Genomic DNA, 22,849 nt, shown 5'->3' with positions numbered 1-22,849 from the left:
AAACCGTCGGAATTTTCTCCTTCATAACTTCACCAATCGCTGGAATTTTGGTCCCCCGCATGGATGATCTAAATTTTGCGGAGGAAAAAAATGAGATGTGCTCCACTTTTTTGTAATCTTTTATTGATATTAAATTTGGGTGAAATTACTCTATATAACTTTAGGGATACGTAATGATCTTTTTCAATTTCCTATTCTCGTTCTTGCACTCTCGCTCTCTTATTGTTATTCTTGCATTCTCGCAATTTTGTAATTTTGCTTGATGATGAGGTAAGTGTCAAAATTCTTATGTTGTAAAACGTGGGACAAAAATCATTTTGGACCTTAAAAAAATAATCTTTTAATCAATTTTCTTAATTTTTTTTTATCTCAATCCATCAAAAGGTAAAGTACATATGCAACTCTCTTAATAAATATTTATTACATATAATTTTAGAGTGCCATCGTAGTTTTTATCCATAATTATATTGTGACGACTTCTTAGAATAATTTATTTACTCTTAGTTAATTCTAATTTTTAAGAATAAAGAAGAGAATTTCTTAAATCACCATTTGATTGAAAAACTTAAGCTAATAGGTAAAGATAAATTTGATATTCCATCTTCTAAACTCCTCCACTTATAGGCTTGAAATATAAAAAAGGATTTAATGAGTGAAAATCAATATTAATTTGAAAAAAAATAACACTGTATGAATTTGAACACAAAATCTCTTAGACTACCTCAGAAAAAAAAATTTTAAGCTATTAAGTGGAGTTAAATTTAATATCATATCATTAGACCTCTTAAAATAACCTCCCACAGGGGTTGGGAGTCCCGAGATTATTTGTTCTTTAAGTGTGTGTTTGAGAGAGGTATGCTCGGGTGTATTGCGTCTGTTGGGGTCGTCTCATCGGATGGTTAGGTGGGATGTCGAGTTGAGTTGGGTTTGTTGAGTGGGGACGGGTAAGGGTACGAAGTAAATTGTTTCGAGTCTTCTGGTGTGCTTCTATTTATTATATATGGCAGGAGAGGAATCGTCGGTTGCATGGAGGTCGTCCAAGAACGACGTATGCTTTATTCTATTTTATTGTCAATATGGTTTATGCTCGTGCTATTTCCTGGTGGGTTAATCTTCTTGGTCTTCTCTAGTTTTTATTAATGTTATTTCTTCCTTGTTGTGTCCAATCTTTTGTTTCCTTTGGGTGTTGCCCTCAGTTTGTGAGGTTTGTTTTGTTTCGTGACTGTTTCTTTGGATGGTTATTTTGTTTTCTTTTGCTATGACTTTTGATCTCTGGTTCAATTAAGAGCTCGATCTTTATTGTGGTGCCTTGATCTCGATTGATTGCGGTATCCTCCAATTGTTGTATAATAATATTACCTATTAAAAAAATTAAAAAAAAAAAACCCTCCCACAATCACATTCAACCACATAGCCTCGGTATCCAAAACTTGCCGGACACGTGAAATTTGTCCATGCCAAATAAAGAAAAAATGAAATAAAATAAAAACGCATGAATTTTGTTCCTCAATTTAACGCAAGGCGTATCGATTAATTTAACAAAAGTCAACTTCCAACAGCAGAAAAGGAAAAAGAAAAAAGAAAAATGAAATCGCCGTAAAACCCCATTCTCCCCAATCTGTACACAATACCAATCCCTTTCAAGTTTCACGAGTGTTTGAAAACCTTAAAATATTGGAAAGCAGCTGAGTCAAATAATCACACGTTATCGGTATTCAACCACCGTCCTGATTCTTCAGAATCCAAAATCAACTCAACCCTTTACCTTATATATACACCAAATTCTCCATTCGAGAATCACAAACTTAGCAGCTCAACGTAAGAAGAAGAACAGAAGAAGCAAAAGAGAGATCAGTAGCAATGGAGTTGAACGCCAAAGTATCAGCCAAACGTCTCTGTTTTGTTGTGGCTGTTGTGTTAATGGTGGCTTCCACCCATTTTCTAATTGTTGAAGGCAGAGTTTTAAAATCAGATTTAGAGAAGTTAGCTGATGGGAAGGAGAAAATGGAAGATGTGAAGCCAATAATTGCAATGGACAAAGTTAATTCATTCAGTTACAGTAATCGCAGTGCATTCAGGAGCTTGAGTTTCGTGTTGGCGTCTGGGCCTAGTAAAAAGGGTCCTGGGCATTAACCATTTTTGCCTCTTTCTTCTTCATTGTTTTTGTATAATTCTGCACAAAAATAGAGCTTTTGTATTATTTTCAGAAGAGGAGATTTTGTTTCTTCATTGATTTGAATAACAGATCATTTTGAGGTTGGGCTGATGAAGAATATAAGTTTTCATTTATTTTTATTCGACTATAGCGTTTCACAAACTTTAATAAAAATTGGTATAACCGTAATGAAATTTATCAATTATAATAAATTTGAATCGCAAACGTAATTAAGTTGATTTTAATCGTATTTACTTAAAATAATTGAATGGTAGAGTCAAGCAAACGATAATAGTAAATATGTCAAAATTGACAATTAACAATAACAGTAATCGTAACACTAACTATAACGATAACAGTGATGATAAAATGTAATTCTCAAGTGCAATCGGATTAAGATTGCGGTATTTCATTACAGATTTTCAATGATCTAGTAAGTTTTTTTTTTACAATTCGGAATTCGACAGTAAGGAGTAGAAGAAAAGCGAGGAATTGCGGGAATATGTTTCTCTTTTTGGCATTAGGGCTAAAAAACAGATGGTTGCTTTGCTTCGATATGAAAACAAAGTGAAACGGAGTTGGGAAATCGAGAATTCGTTTGACCATCTTTGTTTATATATGTAATTTGGGTTTAATTAATATTGGGAATCCCGTGTTCCGTGGTCTTCGTGTTTGATGACTTCAGATTTAGTTTCTTATTTCTTTTATTATCCCAAATTTTTTAAAGCAAATTTATTGTCCTGGTTATAGTAATCAACGTATTCAAACTTAATGAAATGTAAAGATATTTTTTTTTTCTCTAAAAAAGATCTAAAATAGAAGTTAATAAACTAAGGTCCCGATCAAATTGAAGTACCAAAAGACTAATACAAATGAAAAATAAGTCCAAACAAAAAGCTTACAAATTTGAAATGATCGAGTACATTCAAACTAACAAATATGAACAGTACTTAATAGTTAAAGTGGTGGTAAAGATTGAAGGTTCAAAATTTTGATTCCCACAGGTGCATTGTTACTTACCATGAATAGTTTTGTTATGCTTTTTGTCTGAAGTTTAGAAACAGAGACGCCCAACAAATTCAAAGATAGCAATGTTTGTTTCCATGTAAATTATGTAGGAATGCCTAAAAATATTAGAATAGCCACATTGCTTCCCAAGATTTTTGTAGGAAATACTAGAGCCATTCAAACGAGGGAAGGACGCCTATCCCGACCTCCACCCTCTCAAAAACAAACCCGCGTGGGGTTTATAGGAAACTTGTAAAATAAACAATAACATATGGCAGTTCACCCTCATAATTAGATCGGCCCTAGCCGACCTTAAAAAATGTAAGCCCAAGTTCAGTCCAAGTCGAATGAATTTAGCTAAGTCAGCCCAACCTTTAGTTAAGTCCATAGTCCAATTTTTGGGATGGGTCGACCATAAAAGTAGCTAGTTTTTTATGATTGCATTTCAAAAATACATAAAACAAAGATTCATTGCAAAAGTGCATAAACCTACATGTGTTAGTTTTCATAAGATATAACTACCCTTCGTAAAGATCTTGGTTTTTAAATAACCTCTAAATAAATTATAACCGAATATAAAATATTTCACAATGTATCTACAAACATGGTGAACAAACCTTTACTTACCAATGTCATAAATGTTGGTGTTTCGGTGTGTACATATACATATATATAAACACCTTAATGAGCTAGAGAAAGGAAGTAAATGAATGGAAAGTGAATATGTATGTGCTAATATACTAGGTCGATATTTACATATTGCCATCAATAATTCTTAAACCTGCAGCATCACACTGACATCAGAGCAATCCGGTGGGAAAATGTCGTACGAGCTGAAATTCCATGCAACCTTTCACATGATTTTTCAATTACCATAAGGTAATAGCATCACGAACTTGACTGTGGACTCAGAACTCATTGAAGCTTTATAAGAAATTGCAACATGATAAAATGTACCAAATTTCTCACTATTCTTCAACTGTGGGGTACTATGGTACAAACCTGTCGAATGTATAGAACTTGGAACAAGAGATTATACATCCTGCAAAAGATCACCGTTCAGCACAACACAAATCTACGAAACCTCAAACATTATATGTAAGCCAACAAGGCATAGTACCACCACATCAAGGCATAGACAAACTCGACAAGATAACAAGAGATCACACATCTTGCAGTAGATCACCGTACAGCACAATACAAATCTACGAAACCTCAGAAACATAAAATGTAAGCCAACAAGTCATGAAACCACCACATCAAGCATAGATAAACTTGACAGTGTAATTCTAGTACTTCCCAAGAATATGGATACTCATCTATACTAAATTGAAGTCAACTAGTCTAGTGAAGTGAAGCATGATCGAACACAAGTTATGCAGCACAGGAAACAATTGGTGGACAATGGACAACAAATTCTTCGATAGAGAAAAGGAGCAGAAAGAAAATTCATGAGCAACACTGATTTCCAAATAGAGAATGGGATAATGGCCGTATTAAATCAGGAAAAAGATGCAATAAGATGAAAATCTGAAACAGAATGAAAAGTCAAGGAAAAACAGAAAGAGTAAATAAGAACAACTTAACAAACAGATGATACTACTTTGTAAAACTAGAAAACCTTATACGTGCAATTTTCTTCCAAACATGTTACCACAATTTGTTTATAGCCACAATAGTTCTGCAGACCTGACGATACTACTCTGTCAAACTGATGAGAAGCAAAATACAAAAGGACAGCCTTGATAACACTACACTATACATAATACAAATAGTTGAACAAAACCTCACCCAATATTAAAAATCAACTAGTGGTTATGTTCGAAATGATTGAGAAAATCTTGCCACAATCTGATAACTAATTACAGCCACAAGAATCTTCCAAAGCAAACACGTTTCTCTCTAAGTTAGAAGTACGCATCATATCAACTTGGTCATACAACACAAACACAGGTATAAACAGAGCGAGATCATTGTAAAACATGATAGGAATTCCCAGGGTATCGAGATGACAACATGACAAGGCCTGTCGACTTGGGATTATGACACAAACAAAAAGCAATAGTACTTGCACAAACAACTCAAAGAGTGCATTCCCAAAGATCCATTTCCCAGCAGGAGTTCAACATAGGGTTACAAGGTGCTTCAATCAATTCCTAGGTTCAAAACAAAAACCTCCCATAAACATCAGACAACTTTCAATCTTCCACTATGATTTACAAGGTTCAAACATCAATGTAATGAATATTAATATAACACAAAAGGAACTCTTGGTTGCAGACACTTTCCATCGGAACCTAAAACTAAAAGTCATTTTCATCTCTCTAATTTCTTAAAGATGGCAATGTACAACAATTAAATCCCCAATTCTAGTCGCCCACCATACAACCAGAGCCGGAGGAAGAAAACAATAATCCTATGTAAGAAAATTAGACAGTAAACGAGAGACAGGGATAATGAGTTGGCCACATTCTAATCAAAACATGTTTAGGAACAGATGATCAGGAATAAGTTATTCAAGGAAAACACGATTTTAGATTGTAAGAAAACATAAATCAAATAGAAAAGCACAAAACGAGTCGGATAAGGGGGCGGAGGATCTAGATATTCAAATTAAAAGGTAATGATTCTCATGTAAGCATCAGAAATTCATAAGCAATACAAACATACATCCGTAAAAGAAACCCTCAGAAGCATTCTGAAAACCTAATTCACATTCTACGAGAACAAAGTCCTAGACGAATTAGGATTCTTCAACAGATGGGGTTTCCGCGTTAGTGGTGGTCGATACAACAGGAGGAGACGAACCGTTTTCAGTAGTAGAATCGGAGGCAGCTCTGGCCTTGACAGTCTCGAGCGTGCGCTTGCTGATCTCCCTAGAATATAGTTGAAGGATCTCGATCCCGTCGTCGTCAGCAGTGGCTTTACCTGCGGCAAAAGAATAGGCTTCTTCCTCTATAAGACGAGCTGCTTCGGAGGCCTCGTCTTGGGGTACAGTGCCGTAGCGCTTGGAGAGAACAGAGGGGTTCGAGAGCGTCTCGATCAGGCGTTTGATGACGGCGTCACGGGTGCGTTGTGAAGGCGGCCAAATACTGAACGAGGTGTTAAAAGACTTGGGTGATTTGGTTGACTCCTTAGGCAGATCTCCAGCTTGGGAATCCGTCGTGGGGGAGGTAGAATCCTGTTCGGTGGACGGCAAGGCGGCGATCTGAGGCTCAGACATTTTGGCGAAGGGGAGAGTGGAATAGGAAGAAGGGTTGGGTTAGGAAATTTTGGGGATTGGAATTGGAATTGGAATTGGAATTGTAATTATGAAGGAAGGCGATGGAATTGAATGGGGGTGGGTATTAAACAGCGGAGCACCGTGAAGAAATTATCGGAAGTGATGAATCCCCGAGAATCCGACGGTGGAAATAATTCGCTGTTTTTGGTATTGGAATTGATTGGGAAAGGGAAAGTTCTAGAGCCGTCATCAATGGTTTCGTTGGAAGTTTGAATTTGGAATTTGAAACTCCACGGTCCATCCCAGCGCGTCGTTTGCCTCTTTGAGTTCTCATTTTATTTCATTTTCCATTTTTAATCTTCATATTACCCAACTCGGTGTCCCTCCTTTGCTTCGGATTTTATTTTATGTTTTCTAATACAAATGAGTTAAATAAATATGTATTTAACAGACAACTAAATTTTTCTTTCAAAAAACTACTTTTAGATTTTGTGATTTGAATAATATAAATTATAACATTAGTGTGTTTTCATTATATCCTGATTTATAGTTTAAAATTTTTAAATGTAGATGTAACATCTCAAGTTTTAGTTAACAGAATATATATATGGGAAATTATTTCAAATGGTACTGTTGAAAATATTTACAAAATATAGTAAAATTTTAGAACTATCAATAATAGACGTTGATAGATACTGATAGATTTCTATCCGTGTCTGTCAATTGAAACTAACTTGTAAAGCTCAAACACCAACTTAAACTAACTTGTAGTTAAAGTGAAAGTAAAAGGTTGATCCACAGGGAAATGTTTTTTAATCCTTTCCTTAACCAAGCTTAACTATGAAAGCTATAAAACGGGGGTTTTTATTAGGAATGTCCTAGAACTCGCAGTTCGTGTTAAACATTCTATTTATCAATAATAATAACTTGTTGATTTTGCATCTTATTATGAAAATCCAGTAAACATATCCTATGCTATAGTCTGAATACTGTAACTTTATCTAGTGACATAAATAGGATCAAGTTGACAGTATATAGCCTAAATGGTCTAATAAGTATATGGATGAAATTGGGTATCTCATCCTGATAACATTATTGGATGCGGCCCACTTAGTAGTTGTTACAATAAGTTGTAAAGTTCTACCAACGATGTGGTCCACAAATCGTTCATGTTCAGACATGTGAGTGGGGCATCCTATGCAATGAGTTTGTATGGACTGGACCATGAAAATAGTCACTTTTCTTTATAACGATCGTTTACCGTTAAAATTGACTATTTCATTTATCAAATAACCTAGGTTAACTCGATCTTAATTATGAGCTAGTTATAAACTCCTGTTTGTTCGGAATTATCCTTCGATCTGCAAACGGTGAGAGTAGTCCAATAACATTACTCAATAAACTTATCATTTTGAGATAAGACCAGATGAACAGTTGGGGACATAACTCTGCAAGATGAAATTCACTCTTACTCAATTTAGGGTTAGTAGATAGGTTGTTCTCTTAAGTACTGATTCCAGGTCTTGAATAATCGGGGCTCCGCCTTCTCATGATAGAGAAAGGATTTGATTCATAGGTGTTATGAATTAGAATTGTTCATTAGAGGGTCAATGGGAACTTAAGGAACAAGATGTATTCACAGGGGTAAAACGGTTATCTTGACCCAACTGTGATTACGAACAACCTATGAAGGCTCGACTTACTGATTATGGTTATATAAAGTGGACATAATATATCTACAGTGAGGGGAGTTCAAAACTATGGGCTATAGTGGAGTATCCCATTAGTTAACGAATGGGGGTTGGATCAAACTAATGAGTTTAGTCGATTAATCTCGAATCGTTGGAGCTCATGATCTGTAGGTCTGCGAGGTCTCCCTACTAGCTCGTAAATGATTAAGCTTTAGAGTAGCTTGAGAAAATAATTTGAAACGTTCAAATTAAACAGAATAGGAGAATATATATGTAATAATCCCACTTTCTAGGACTATTAAAAAGGGAATCGCTACTGCATGCATGCATAAATATTCTCATAAAGTAAATTAAAGAAAATAATTATAATCTTAAACTATATTAAGTATATAAAAAAATGTTATAACATATCTCAAAGTCTTAAATTGTTCAACCTGGGCATCTTTTTTAATAAGAAACAATTTATAAAAAAAATGAATAAATAAATAGATAAATTAATTAATTAAATTATGATAAATCCATGAATGGATAAAAACAAAACATGCGAAAATATAAACAGTCAAATGCGAAAGCGAATTCTAGTTCCTTTGGCACTGTCACGAATTCCTCTTGTCAGTCGCCCGAGTGTCCTTGCCCTTACCTGAAAAAAGAGAGGATAAACGTTGAGTATAAAATACTCAGTAAGTGATCCCATTACCGGGATCAGACTATGCATCCACGAGCAAAGAAAAAAATAAATAGCTCGTGGCTCATACAGTTACATCAGTTTTTTATGATGAAAGGAAAACCAAAAGATACACTATCTTGCCTTGAAACGCATGTCTAGCGGCCCGTAGGCACATCGTCAAACATGATAATAACATGAATGTTAACCTGTCGGTTCACGCATGTCTAACGGCCCATAGGCACACCGTCAAAACATGAAACATGGAAATAAAAGTAACATGAATGTAAACCTGTCGGTTCAAGCATGTCTAGTGACCCGTAGACACACCGTCAAACATGATAATAACATGAATATTAACTTGTCAGTTCATGCATGTCTAGTGGCCCGTAGGCACACCGTCAAACATAATAATAACACGCGTCAAGACAAGACAATAAACCACTCTACTGGTCTATTCATGCATCACATACGTAATATCAGTACTGATTAGAAGTTTTAACATGCTCATAATACTTGTAACTACCATGCAACTAACAAAACATATTGTCAAACAAATATCATGCTCCAGAGTCAACCAAGTAACTTGATAGGTCTAATCTAGATCGCCTGGCACGAAGGCACCAGTAATAGTATCACTTACTTCAACTTGGTCACAAAAGTCCATACAAATAATTCCTTAAAACCTTTGGAAAACTCGAATCAATCCAAAGTTTTGGCTTGATCCAAGACAAATTCGAAAACTTGATTCAAGTAGCCAATCTGATCAAGAATTAATTCCAAAATCAATAACTTATTTTTTTTCCACTATTACTCTCAATCCCAAAGAATTACCAACCAACTTACACAAAACTTATCAAAACTGAAACTCTTCGATGAAGAGAATGGTCCTTTCTTTGTTAGCAAAGCCTCGAAATCCAAATCCTGAAAGTCGACATAATAGGTAACACTAAAATCATTTCCAACACTAAGAGGCACTTTAAAAAGACTCAACACCAAATCTTGCCCAAAATAATCCAATTCTTACCCAATCTGAAAAAGGCAGAGGCGGCGAACGGAATGGCAAGGAGGCGGCATTGCTCGCGGTGGCAACGACGGAACAGCGAGACACTACATGCGGTGGCGTTGGCGAGAAGATCTAGCGAGGTGAGGCTGCTTGCAGCGGCGCTGGCGAGGAGATCCAACGACATTGCTTGCGGCGGCGTCGGAACGGCAAGGCTGGCGGCTGGAAGGTGTTGGTGGCTAGGGCTAGAAGGAAAAGAAGAAGAAGAAGGGAAGGAAAAAGGGTTGCGTGTGTGTGAGTTGAGGAGAGAGAGAGAAAAGTAAATTAATTTTTTTTTCATTCCTTTAACCCTTTCCATAAATATATATAACCAATTAAACTCTTCCTTTTCCCTTAAAAAAACAAATTCCTTAATTATCTCCCAAAATATAGATATACTTATATATATATATTTTCCTTTTCCTTTAAAAAAAAAAAAAAAATCTAATATACACATTTACTTGTGTCCATAGATAACCAAATCTCCCAAAATATAAGCCAAAATAAAACTCAATTAATTCCAAATAATTAAATCATATTTTAGCTTAGCCCAAAAACATAAATCTCATATAATTTATCCAAGTAGCCAACAAAAAAAAAACTTCATTACAAAATAAAAATCAGGATGTTACATTCTACCCCCTTAAGAAACTTTCGTCCACGAAAGTTCTAATCCTAAAAAAGCTTGGGATAATGCATCCTTATGTCGTCCTCGCATTCCCATGTTGCTTCCTCGAATTGGTGATTCCGCCAAAGAACCTTCACCAAAGTTATCTTCTTGTTGCACAAAACTTTCACTTCGCTGGCCAGGATTCGAATGGGCTCTTCTTCGTAGCTCAGGTTCTTATTTAAATGCAAAGGCTCATAATCCACAACATGAGATGAGTCTGCTACGTACTTTTTCAACATGAAAACATGAAAAACATTGTGAACTGCAGAAAGAGATGGGGGCAAGGCCAGTCGGTATGCTACAGAGCCAACCCGCTCCAAGATTTCAAATGGCCCGATGAAATGAGGGTTCAACTTACCCCTCTTGCCAAACCTCAACACTCCCTTTATAGGTGCCACTTTTAGAAACACCTTTCCACCTACCTCAAACTCCAGGTCCTTACGCCTAACGTCAGTGTAACTCTTCTGCCTGCTTTGAGCCGTCAACATTCGGGCCCTAATCTTCTGTATTGCCTTGTTCGTGGTTTGTACTAACTCAGGTCTTAGTAATTTTCGCTCACCAACCTCATCCCAGCATACGAGTAACCTACAACTCTTCCCATAAAGGACCTCAAACGGTGACATACTAAGGGTTACCTGATAACTCTTATTATCGGCAAACTCTATCAAATGCAGGTGAGAGTCCTAACTCCCTGCAAACTCTAGTGCACAAGCACGTAACATATCCTTCAGAGTCTGGTTCAAATGCTCATTTTGACCGTCAGTTTGTGGGTGAAAATCCGTACTAAAATCCAAACGTCTACCCAATGCTGCCTGAAGGCACTTCCAAAAGCTGGCGGTAAATCGAGGGTCCCTATCAGACACGATGGACACTGGTACCCCGTGCAATCTTACCACTTATTTCATATACAACTGGGCCCACCTACTCACTGATGATGTAGACTTCCCTGGAATAAAATGTACCAGCTTGGTAAGTGTATCCACTATAACCCAAATTACTGTAAAACCCTTCACCATTCGCGGCAAACATACAATGAAGTCCATCGAGACATGCTCCCACTTCCATTCCGGTACGCTCAAAGGTTGCAACAAACCTGCTGGCTTTTGTCTTGGGGCCTTTACCTGCTGACACACCAAGCACTTACTGACAAACTTTACTATCTCCACTTTCATGTTATTCCACCAGTAGCATGTTTTAGGTCCTGATACATTTTGGTACTGCTAAGATGTATTGAAAATGGGGAGTTATGAGCTTCCCATAACAGATCATTCTTGAGGTCACTATTTGCTGGTACACATGAACGTCTTCGAAAAGTAAGACCATTATCTGCTGACAAGGAGAACTCACCATCTATCTTGTCTTCACCTGCTACGCTACTTCAACTAATTAAGGATCACTGCGTTGAGCAACAATGATCCTCTGTCTTAAACTTGGTTGTACTGACAATTGTGCTAACTTCGCAGATACTTCGCCTACCACCACTGCTATCTCAGCCCGCTTAAAGTCCTTACATAAACGACTCTGTCTGGTGATAAGGGCTGTTGAATGGGCTACCTTCTTACTTAGAGCATCTGCCACTACATTTGCCTTTCCTTGGTGGTATAGAATCTCGCAATCATAATCCTTCACTAGCTCCAACCATCTACGCTGCCTCATGTTTAACTCCTTCTGAGTGAAGAAGTATTTTAAACTCTTATGGTCGGTGAAAATCTGTATCTTCTTACCATACAAGTAGTGCCTCTAGATTTTTAAAGCAAAAACAACAGCTGCCAACTCTAAATCATGTGTGGGATAATTCAGTTCATGGTTCTTTAACTGGCGGGAGGCATAAGCAACTACCTTACCTTGCTGCATCAACACGTACCCCAATCCTCTCTTGGAGGTGTCACTGTAAATAACAAAATCACCCGTTCCATCTAGTACGGTGAGAACTGGGGCCGTAACCAACCTTTCCTTGAGATCTTGGAAACTATCCTCACAAGCCTTACTCCAAATAAAGGAAGCTCTTTTTCTGGTCAACTGGGTCAGAGGGGTGGCTATACGGGAAAAGTCCTTCACAAAATGACGATAATATCCTGCCAACCCTAAGAGACTATGTACCTCTCCAACTGTGGTAGGACGAGACCAACTCGTGACTGCGTCGATCTTTGCAGGATTAACAAATACACCTTCCTTGGACATACATGCCCTAGAAAGAACACCTGCTTTAACTAGAACTCGCACTTGGAAAACTTAGCATATAACTGTTACGCCCTCAAGGTCTCTAGAACCTTTCGCAAATGTTCCTCGTGCTCCACCTCTGTCTTGGAGTAAATCAAAATGTCATCTATGAAGACTATCACGAAAGTGTCAAGAAATTCCTTAAATACCCTATTCATAAGGTCCATGAATACTGCAAGAGCGTTCGTCAACCCAAATGACATCACGACGAACTCATAATGCCCATACCTCGAATGAAAAGCTGTCTTGGGAATATCACTGTCCTTTATCCTCAATTGATGATACCCCCGACCGAAGATCAATCTTAGAAAACACTGTAGCTCCCTGCAACTGGTCAAACAAGTCATCAATCCTGGGAAGCGGATACTTGTTTTTGATAGTCACCTTGTTTAGTTCCCTGTAGTCAATGCAGAGCCGTAATGACCCATCTTTCTTTTTCACAAACAGAATCGGCGCACCCTAAGGGGACACACTAGGGCATATGAAACCCTTATCCAACAACTCTTGCAACTGAAATTTGAGTTCCTTTAGTTCTGTTGGGGCCATTATGTACGGAGCTTTCGAGATAGGAGTTGTGCCTGGCTCCAACTTGATAGCAAAGTCTATGACCCGATGCGGCAGCAAACCTAGAAGTTCTTCTGGAAAGACATCCGGGTAGTCACGTACTACTGGCTCTGAAGTCAAGGAGACCTCAGGCTCTCTAGTGTCGATGACACTAGCTAAGATACTCTAGGTACCCTGGTTAAGCAACCTCTGGGCTTTCATGGCAGAAATCACTTTGGGCAGGACCATGGTCCCCGCCCCTTTAAATTTAAAGCTGGCTCTTATGGGAGGGTTAAAGATCACTTCCTTGCGAGAGCAGTCTATACTGCATGGTTAGCAGCTAGCCAATCCATTCCTAAAATCACATCAAAATCCCGCATGTCCAAGACTACTAAAGTCACATCCAGGGTATGACTCGCTACTTCAATCTAACATGCTTTTATCTTCTCCTTTGCTAACATAATTTCTCTAGACGGAGTGGAAACCGACAACACAATGTGTAAAGGCTCTAGTTCTAACATGGCATGTTTAACAAACAATGATGATATAAACGAATGGGACGAACCCGAATCAAACAATACTAGCACAAGATGCCCCAAGATTGGGAGCGTACCTGTCACAACAGTGCCTGTTTTCTTGGCCTCCTACCGGGTGGTAAAGTAAACACAACCTTGCTGATGTTGGGGCCTACCCGAACTCTTCTGATCACGGCCTACAAACTGACTCCCAAAATCGAACGTGCCTCTAGCAGGACATCTATCTATCCAGTGCCCCTCCTACTTGCAATAAAAACAAGCTCCGGTGCCTGCCAAACATCAACCCCAGTGATGTTTTCCACATGAGCTACACACTGGTCGCATCCTCTCCACCGTACCCGTCTTGGCAGCTTGATGCCTAAAATGACGAAGCGATCTGTCTGAACCTTGAACCTTCTGATGGGGGTGAGGCTTGAAAGCCTTCTGATCTGCCTTCCTCTTTTGACCTGAGGAAGGTCCCGCCCCGAATACTCGTGAAAACTCATCTCTTGACTGTGGGTCCACCTCGGCTGCCAAACGAAGTGCCTCAGCATGAATGGTTGGTTTGAATGCTCGCACGATACCTCGTATACTGTCTTTTAGGCCTTGAACGAACCTTTCTTCCCTCATGGCTTCTGTGACGACCAACTCGGGGGCAAAACGGGATAAGGTGTCAAACTTCTAGTCATACTTCTCCACTGACCTGTGTCCCTGCCTCAGCTCTAAGAACTCCCTCTGCTTATTGTACTTCAGGTTGGCAGAGAAGTACTTCGCGTAAAAGCGCTCCTTAAATTGCTCCCAAGTCACTGGATCCCCTCCTACACCCAACATCCTTTCTGCCGACTGCCACCAAATCTGAGCCTTGTCGGTAAGCATAAAAATGGCACACTGCACCTTCTGGTCTTCTGGGCATTTCATATAACGAAAAATCGTTTCAATCGAGGATATCCATAATTCTGCGTTGGTAAGGTCCTTTAGTGACCCATTGAAGGTGCTGGGGTTATACTTCCTAAAATCTCGCAAATGCTTGGCCTCCACCGAAAGGCCTGACATGCTTTGGTTCTGGATCATGTTCTGAGTCTGGACTTGCGGCACCTGATCCCCAATAGTACCATTCTGGCTAACGGCTGGAAGGCGAACGACGACGGCTGGAAGGTGCTGGCGGCTAGGGCTAGAAGGAAAAGAAGAAGAAGAAGGGAAGGAAAAAGGGTTGCGTGCGTGTGGGTTGAGGAGAAAGAGAGAGAAAAGTAAATTAATTTTCTTTTCTTTTCTTTTTTCCTTTTTTTTTTCATTCCTTTAACCCTTTCCATAAATATATATAACCAAATTAAACTCTTCCTTTTCCCTTAAAAAAACAAATTCCTTAATTATCTCTCAAAAAATATATATACTTATATATACATTTTCCTTTTCTTTTAAAAAAAAATCTAATATACACATTTAATTATCTCCATAGATAACCAAATCTCTCAATATATAAGCCAGAATAAAACTCAATTAATTCCAAATAATTAAATCATATTTTAGCTTAACCCAAAAACATAAATCTCATATAATTTATCCAAGTAGCCAATAGAAAAAAAACTTAATTTAAAAATAAAAATCAAGATGTTACAATATATTTAAATATGATTTAAATATATGAAGATGATTATTGTGTAAAAAATTAATTTATGAAATTAATTTTAGAAAAATTATTTTTCAATTATTTAAAATAAAAATTGAATTTTGAAATCAAGATTTTGGTTTTAAAAGAAAAATGGGAAAAATCGGTTTGCATGGACAAAATGAAAAATCTTGATTTTCCAATATCATCTTCTTCATGCTCACACAAAGTCCACTTCTTCTTCTTTATTAATACTCTAAGCATGAGTTGCAAGCCATGCATATCTCTTCTTTGCATGTTCATCTACAATAAATAAAGAAGATTGGGGTGAATTGAAGACATACATAATACATAAATTTTGAGAGAAAATTTCAGTGGGAATAAAGGGTTCTTCGAAGTGAGCTGCTGTGAGTATTTCTCTGTTTTTCATTACTTTAAGCTGTTCTTGAGTCCCACAACTCGGTCTAAGGCTGCAAGAAGATGGGGGAAGATCTTGAGGTGGTTCAAGGTGATCTTTGGTGAAGACTACTGCTGATTGATCAAGTTCTTGAAGAGTTCTTCAAAGGTATGTCATAAAATCCTCTTATTTAGATGAGCATGCTTTAGTTTATGCCAAAATTAGTGAATTTGAATGCTTATGGATCCTTGATACTTCCGCTGCAAGTTTTCTAATTCTAACAGTTTTTTTATTAAGACAAGAAACATGCTAAAAGTCAAAGACAAATGATAGTTTAACCAAATTTAGAACAATCTTGCTTCTAATCCAAGTTAGATGTTCATTACAATTTTTATCATTGAATTCTACAAATTTAATTCATAATCGAATTAAGCTTGCAACTACTTACTTAATAGATTAAACTAGTCTCTACAAAGGCAGACAACTAGCAATAACCTAGTCAAAAAAGCGTCATAATCAACGATTAAGGTAGGATCCACCTGTATGTCTCCACATACATGCTTAAGTTACAACGACAACCAGGGATCTTAGTTTATTGGTTTGTAGTAAAGCAAATAAAACATCTCATGTTTCATAGACAATAGTGAAGAAAATATCATATATTATTACATCACAAACGTTTGTTCAATACAATGTTTATAAACTACAGGACCCAACGAAAGTTTAGGGCATCAACCCCAACAGCCCTAACCCTAATCAATCTACATGCTTATCCATCAATGTATACTTCTTCATAGAGTTTTGTCTCCACAATCCCAACATTCTCCCACTTGTAGTCAAAATAACAATCTTAGCTCCCACTGCAACAAAACTCATCATTGTCAAACTCCAAGACTAAGCTCTCACTACAACTGTTATCTCTAATCTTCTTGGCAAAGTCCAAGATTCAACATAAAACCTATAAAATCAACAAAGTAACAAAACAAGAGACAATCAAACAAATAATTGTAGCACATCTGTTCTTGGGTTGAGGTATGGGCAAGCTACATGAATGGTTTGACTCCCGATGCACTTATTTGCTTCTATGACTTCATCAATTCATTCAATTCTCAAGCTTCTCAATTGCTTATGAATTGATGGACCAACCCTCCAACTATCTTCACAATGGTATGATATTGTCCATTTTGGGTATAAATCCTCATGGTTTTGCTTTTGAAACCACCCCAAAGATCTCATTCCAATGGAGATTATTGTCCTCACTTATATACCCATGATGGAAAAAGTTATCATTTTCACGTATAATAAATTTATAAATATGCTAACCAATTTTGTCCTATATTACAATTATTTAAATTATTTTACAGATTTGTATTCCAAATAATTTTGAAAAAAATAAATCCAACAGTTGTTGGTTGTAATTTCATTAAAAAAAATTCTAACGATCAAAGTAATTAGAATGGATAAACAATGTCAAGTTAGCATAAGTAATTGAATAGTTTATCTATCTGATTTGTTATTGTATTCTAAATATAACTTTAAGTGGGTGGAGGACTATTACAGTCTACTCCATTTTTGGACCCCAATTATAATAGTTGGCATTTTCAACTAGGGCAGTTATAAATATAGTAATCAAATTTAAGGTATTTGTAAATATAGTACAATGTAAAAGAATTTACAGATATAACAAAATTTAAATTTTGTTTTTGAAGTCTATCAATGATAGACCATATTGCTAGTAGGGAACTATCAGTAGTAGACCACATCATTGATAAGAATCTATCATCGATAGAGTCTATCACTAATAGATTTTACTATATTTGCAATTTTAAAAAATGTTGTTATACACTTGATTATTATTCCTGAAAATACTATCCAATATAATTTTCCTTCCAAACTATTAAATCTACAATTAACTATAACACTACTATTTTAAATTATTTTTTATTATTGTATTTACTATTTTCTATCTACCCTCACTCTCTTTGTTTTAATGTTTACTACTTCCTACTCAGACTAAACTAGTTGACACCCCAATCACAAAATATCATAACCTGCAATTATAGAAATTACTCATTATAATAACCAATTCAACACTCCAAACACTCCCGAATTTCTAAAACCGCGATAATGTTAAAAGAATTCTATACATTATCGTGTAGTGGAATTGAGAAGAAAATATAGAAAGACAACCTTCAATATCTATTACATTTGATGATTATCTTAATTATTTGAAAATTTTCAAATCTCATTTTTCTTAAAGTAAAAGACAACATTAATTAATCTAGAAATTTCTTGAAATAACAACCTAAATAACTTAAGTGTGTAAAATATTAGATTTCTCTAAATTTATATGGAAGAATGTAAATAAATATCTCAAATGAAATACTCTAAAACGTAAGCTTCAAGAACTTCTAGATAATCCTTACGAACATATATACTCATTAAAATATCTAAGATCTCCAAAAAGAAACTAGAATAATCTATTTACTGGGATTCCAAAAATCATCTCATACACACACAAGAGTTGTATCCTATTTGTGAAAATAAAATAGTTAGAGAAAGTCAGATAAAGTAAGAAAAAATCGTAGATGATAAAAACTCTACTCTTAAGAGTGTCCATATTTGTCTTTCCTTACTAAAAGTCTCTTTCTTGAGCTATCTGTATTTCTTTTGCGTCAGCTTGGCAGACCATGGACAAACAAACTTGGAGTACAAATTTTGAAACAAGTTTCTTAAACTTTGTCCCACATAGCTAGCATGCGGTCCAAACACACACTAGAATTCAAACGTCTTTCAAGTATTTTAATAGTAAACTAACCAAATCAAAGACAAGAGAGTAAATGAAGCATAGAGTTACGAGGTTTACACATTGCCACCAAAGCTTTGGCTTTAGGCATAGTGATTCCACTTCCTTCAGACAAGTCTATTTGTTGTTCATCAACCTTCTCCCACTCAAAGCACTGAATCAAAGTGGCCAATGTCAATCCCACGACTCGTTGGGCGAGTGCAGCCCCTGGACAAGCTCTCCTTCCCATTCCAAAAGGTATCCATTTGTAGGATTCAACACCTTCCCAATTTAGAAACCTCTCTGGTCGGAAGCTGTTGGGATCTTCCCACACTTTTGGGTCCCTATGAATGGCCCATGCATTCACCAACAACATTGTTCCTTTGGGAACCTCAAATCCTTCAATTCTACAATCTTCAGAGGATTCATGTGGAACCAACAATGGAGCCGCTGGAAACAGTCGAAGAGTCTCGTAGATTATTGCTTCCATATATCTGAGGTTACTCACATCGGCTTCCTCCACCATCCGATTCTCCCCAACGCAATCTCTTATCTCAATCCAAGCCTTCTTCATCACCGTTGGATGATTCAAAAGTAGCGACATCGTCCATTCTATTGTTCCTGATGTTGTATCTGTACCTGCAGCCAACATCGTCTGTGCACATATCATTAACTTAATGTTGAAAATATTTTTTAATCACATCTAACAATTTAGCATCCAAACTTTAGTCCATAATAATTTAATATACCAATGAATCATTAGAGAATTTTTATTATTATATATGACAACTTAGTTATTGTTGTCCTTAAATCACATTTGTACGACAAAATTATTATATTATTTTGAAACTAAATCTTTTACAAGGCTGAATTAATATTACCTTTAATTTTAACCATGTAAACTTCTTTGAAAAGGATTCAGCATTGTTTTTAGTTCACAAACTTATCACTTTAAAATATGAAATAAAAGATGGGATTTTGTCCATGTGGTGGTTTACGAGATAGTAACTTACCACGTATAAAATTTGTAAATATTCTTGGAAAAGACAAGTGGATAGAAACCCTGTTTGCAGTTTCTGCCGCATCGCAAGGTGTTGAATATCAATCACTTTCTAAGAGTGACATCACAATTTATATCTTACAAGACAATATCAATAAATCCATGTGTTTTAGACACCCGATGTTGATGATATCAACAATAGGCCATATGTACGAGTACTATTTGAATTACCTGTTTTTTAGGCATATTTGAATTATCTTGATGCATATCACTTTAGTTACAAATATATATTAAAACAAAGTAAGAGGAGTGATCCACATAATAAATTATAATGGAATAGTTAAATAATAAATATAAAGTTGGAGTTTTACTACCACAATATCTACTCTAATTAAGCTGAGAATTATACCCACTTTTTACATATTTCTTAAAAAAAAAAAAAAAAAAAAATACATCCATCAAACTATCCAATCATAATTTACCATATAAAAAATTCTTCCTACATTTTAAATCCTTTTAAATTATAGTAAGATGCATAAAGATGAATATATCTTGAGATGTACCCAATATAAGAATGAAAAGCGATAAATTGAGATGGTACAAAAGAAAAATACTTAACTACAACTCCTATAACATCTATTTTTGTACATGGCATCAAAGCGATAAATTGAGATGGTATAAAAGAAAAATATTCAAGTGTAACTCAAATAACATCTATATTTATACATGGTATCAAATTATCTAATCAAAATTTGTTATGTAAAAAATTTATTTTTCAATATATATGATGTTAGTAATGAATGCATTCCAATATTACCTTTGAAAATTTATAATACCAAAAAGTGTAATTTTAAAATGTAACATAATATTCCATCAACCGAAAAACTAGATTATGGTATTATTCTCCTCTCTTCTGCGCATAATTTTTTTTTTTAAATTATTCTTTTATGAAAAAATTTACGTTAACTGCATGGATTGCACCTGCATCATTTTTATTACTTTTTTAAAAAATTTAATATATATTTTTGGGTGTGGGATGAAAGTGAGAGACAAAAAAAAGAAAAGAAAAAAGAGAGAACATTTAAGGATGCATACTGGTAAAGGAAAGAAAATGACATTATTATAGAAATTTAAACGCACAATCTTTTACTTAGACACTTGTTAAATCAAAGATTAACCCAAAATCGCTCAAGTGAAGAGTTAAAAGGTAATTAAGCATTTTATAGAGGAAGTTACCAGAACATGACCCTTGATAATATCATCGGAGTAATAATCAGGTTGGGATTCTTGCAAGGAGAGCAGAGTTTGAATCATAGATTTTCCATGTTTATCCTCCGGCCAACGTGAAGGTCTCCTTTCCCTCTGTTCATCAATGAGTTTTTGTAGGAAAACATCAGCTCTCCCACTCGCTTTCAACATCCTTTTATTTAGTCCTTGAAAATCAAACACTCTCAAAATGGTCAAAAAATCCGCTGGATTCGTCGCGCCACTCAATTCAAGAAGCTCCTTCGTAAGCTCCCTAAATTCTAACGCTTCCTCCACATCCACCACTTCTACACCAAAATACCGTTTCCCACTAACCATCCTCATCACAATATTGAAAGACAATTCCTTCAATTTCGATTTCATTTCCACCCCAACAAAATTATCCTCCCTACAAATTAATTTGTACAAATTCTTTATCCATAACTTCAGTTCTTGCACCCGGATGTTGAGATACGTGTTGAGGCGATGGTTGGAGAGTAGCTCCGTCGTGGCTATGCGGCGCATGTTGCGCCAGTGTTGGCCGTAGGGGGCAAATCCAACTGCGGTGTAGTTGTAGTTTATGTACTTCCCTGAAAGCAAGCGAGGGCGGTTGGCGAATACGATGTCGTTTTTGGTAAAGCACTCACGGACGGCAATGGGGGAGGAGACAACCACCACCGGACGGGAGCCGATTGAGAGGGATAGAATTGGATCGTATTTGTTGGAGAGATTGTGTAGCACTCGGTGCAAAGGATCTCTGAGGAGATGAAGGTGACCGATGACCGGAAGGGAAGGTGGGCTTGGTGGAAGTTTTTTGTGGTTTATTTTTCTAAGCTTGGAAAGAAGGATGAAGGTGAAGAGAAAGAGAGAGATGAGGAAAGGAAAGAACCAAGTAATTGTGTGAGGTTCCATGGATGGATATGTTTATGTGAAACAAATCCAAATCGCCTTCGTTTCATGCTTTTATACAACAAAACGGTGGGGAGACACGGATGAATTTGTTTGTGTTGGACACGGCAGGCATCTGACGGTGAAACGGGACAGTAGCGAATGGTTAGGAAATGGTGGTCAGACAAAGAATGGAACCTACAAAACGTCGCGAATCTCGTTCTCTTTAAGACGTTTCGCGGCTCTGCTCAAGTGTACAAGCAGGTCAACGAATTTTCCACCCAGTATAAAACAACCCAAAAAAGTCTTGATTGAAAATGCACCATTACCGATCGAAAACTTACACCTTCAAACTGATTTGTTAAAAAAAAAAAAACGAAAAAAATAACAAAATGGAAGGGATTGAGGGAGATTTCATTGTGAAGAGTGGAGGTCGATGGTGGAAGATCAACTTTACTTAATTAAGAAATTTTTTTTATAATTAAACTAATAATAATAATAATAATAATAATAATAATAATAATAATAATAATAATAATAAAACGATAATTTTTATTAAAAGACACACACTCGCCTTGCCACCTTCGGACAACAGCGTGTGGGATTTTCACCGTACCCACATTGGTCTATCTTCTCATTATCTCTAAAACATGGGTACCCCTTGGGGCCAAACCCAAGGTTCAATATGGGAGTATAAAAAGGAGAATGCATTTCCCAACTTAACTAATGTGGGATTCTCAAATGCCAATTTTCTTAACTCAATTTTCACCAACAATCCCCCACTTGAAAATTTAAAAACATAAGAAAAATATTTTCCATCGAACAATTTCAGTCTATACAACACTGTGCATAAGCAAATGTGTCTTATGACTTGAACCTTTACGTAGTGTAGATGATTCAAAATATATTAAAGTAACCTTTGGTTTTGAACTCTATCTCTAACAACATCTCACAAACAGTGTCATTAGGGTGTAGTTCGAAAGCCCATGCTTTAAGGCCTAACACGTGTATCTCGATTTAGTGAATGCTCTAGAGAGTTTTCCTAAAGAAACTCCATAGGAAGTGACCCCTACTTCCACATTCACGTAGATGAGTCTATCAAGAATACTCCTGTAGCTAGGTACCTCACTTGACATCAAGTATAGATCTCATTAAGAACTAAATTCAACTTCTCTTACACTTCAGGATATCATGCTC

General features: G+C 36.4%; 2 protein-coding genes and 1 pseudogene across 2 annotated transcripts; all 3 read right to left on the bottom strand.

Annotated features, from left to right (window-relative positions):
• Positions 1–5,742: 5,742 nt before the first annotated feature.
• Positions 5,743–6,760, bottom strand: LOC120087124 (MFP1 attachment factor 1-like). The gene has a single exon (XM_039044014.2). It carries the CDS (start codon positions 6,384–6,386, stop codon positions 5,907–5,909), a length of 480 nt encoding a protein of 159 aa, XP_038899942.1. The 5' UTR covers positions 6,387–6,760; the 3' UTR covers positions 5,743–5,906.
• A 7,271-nt stretch (positions 6,761–14,031) lies between these two features.
• Positions 14,032–14,802, bottom strand: LOC120084949 (uncharacterized; annotated as a pseudogene).
• Positions 14,803–18,556: 3,754 nt separating this feature from the next.
• On the bottom strand, positions 18,557–21,682 carry LOC120084948 (cytochrome P450 81Q32-like). The gene is made up of 2 exons (XM_039040758.2): positions 20,756–21,682; positions 18,557–19,174 (listed from the first exon to the last, which is right to left on the bottom strand). The coding sequence occupies exons 1-2, from the start codon at positions 21,674–21,676 to the stop codon at positions 18,557–18,559; spliced, it is 1,539 nt and encodes a 512-aa protein (XP_038896686.2). The 5' UTR covers positions 21,677–21,682.
• Between the last annotated feature and the right edge of the window lie 1,167 nt (positions 21,683–22,849).

This window comes from Benincasa hispida, chromosome 9 (assembly GCF_027475165.1).
Source record: "Benincasa hispida cultivar pf3 chromosome 9, pf3_genome.v1.1, whole genome shotgun sequence".
Lineage (NCBI taxonomy): Eukaryota > Viridiplantae > Streptophyta > Magnoliopsida > Cucurbitales > Cucurbitaceae > Benincasa > Benincasa hispida.
Note: the sequence above shows the minus strand (reverse complement) of the source record. Positions and strands in the feature narration are given on the sequence as shown.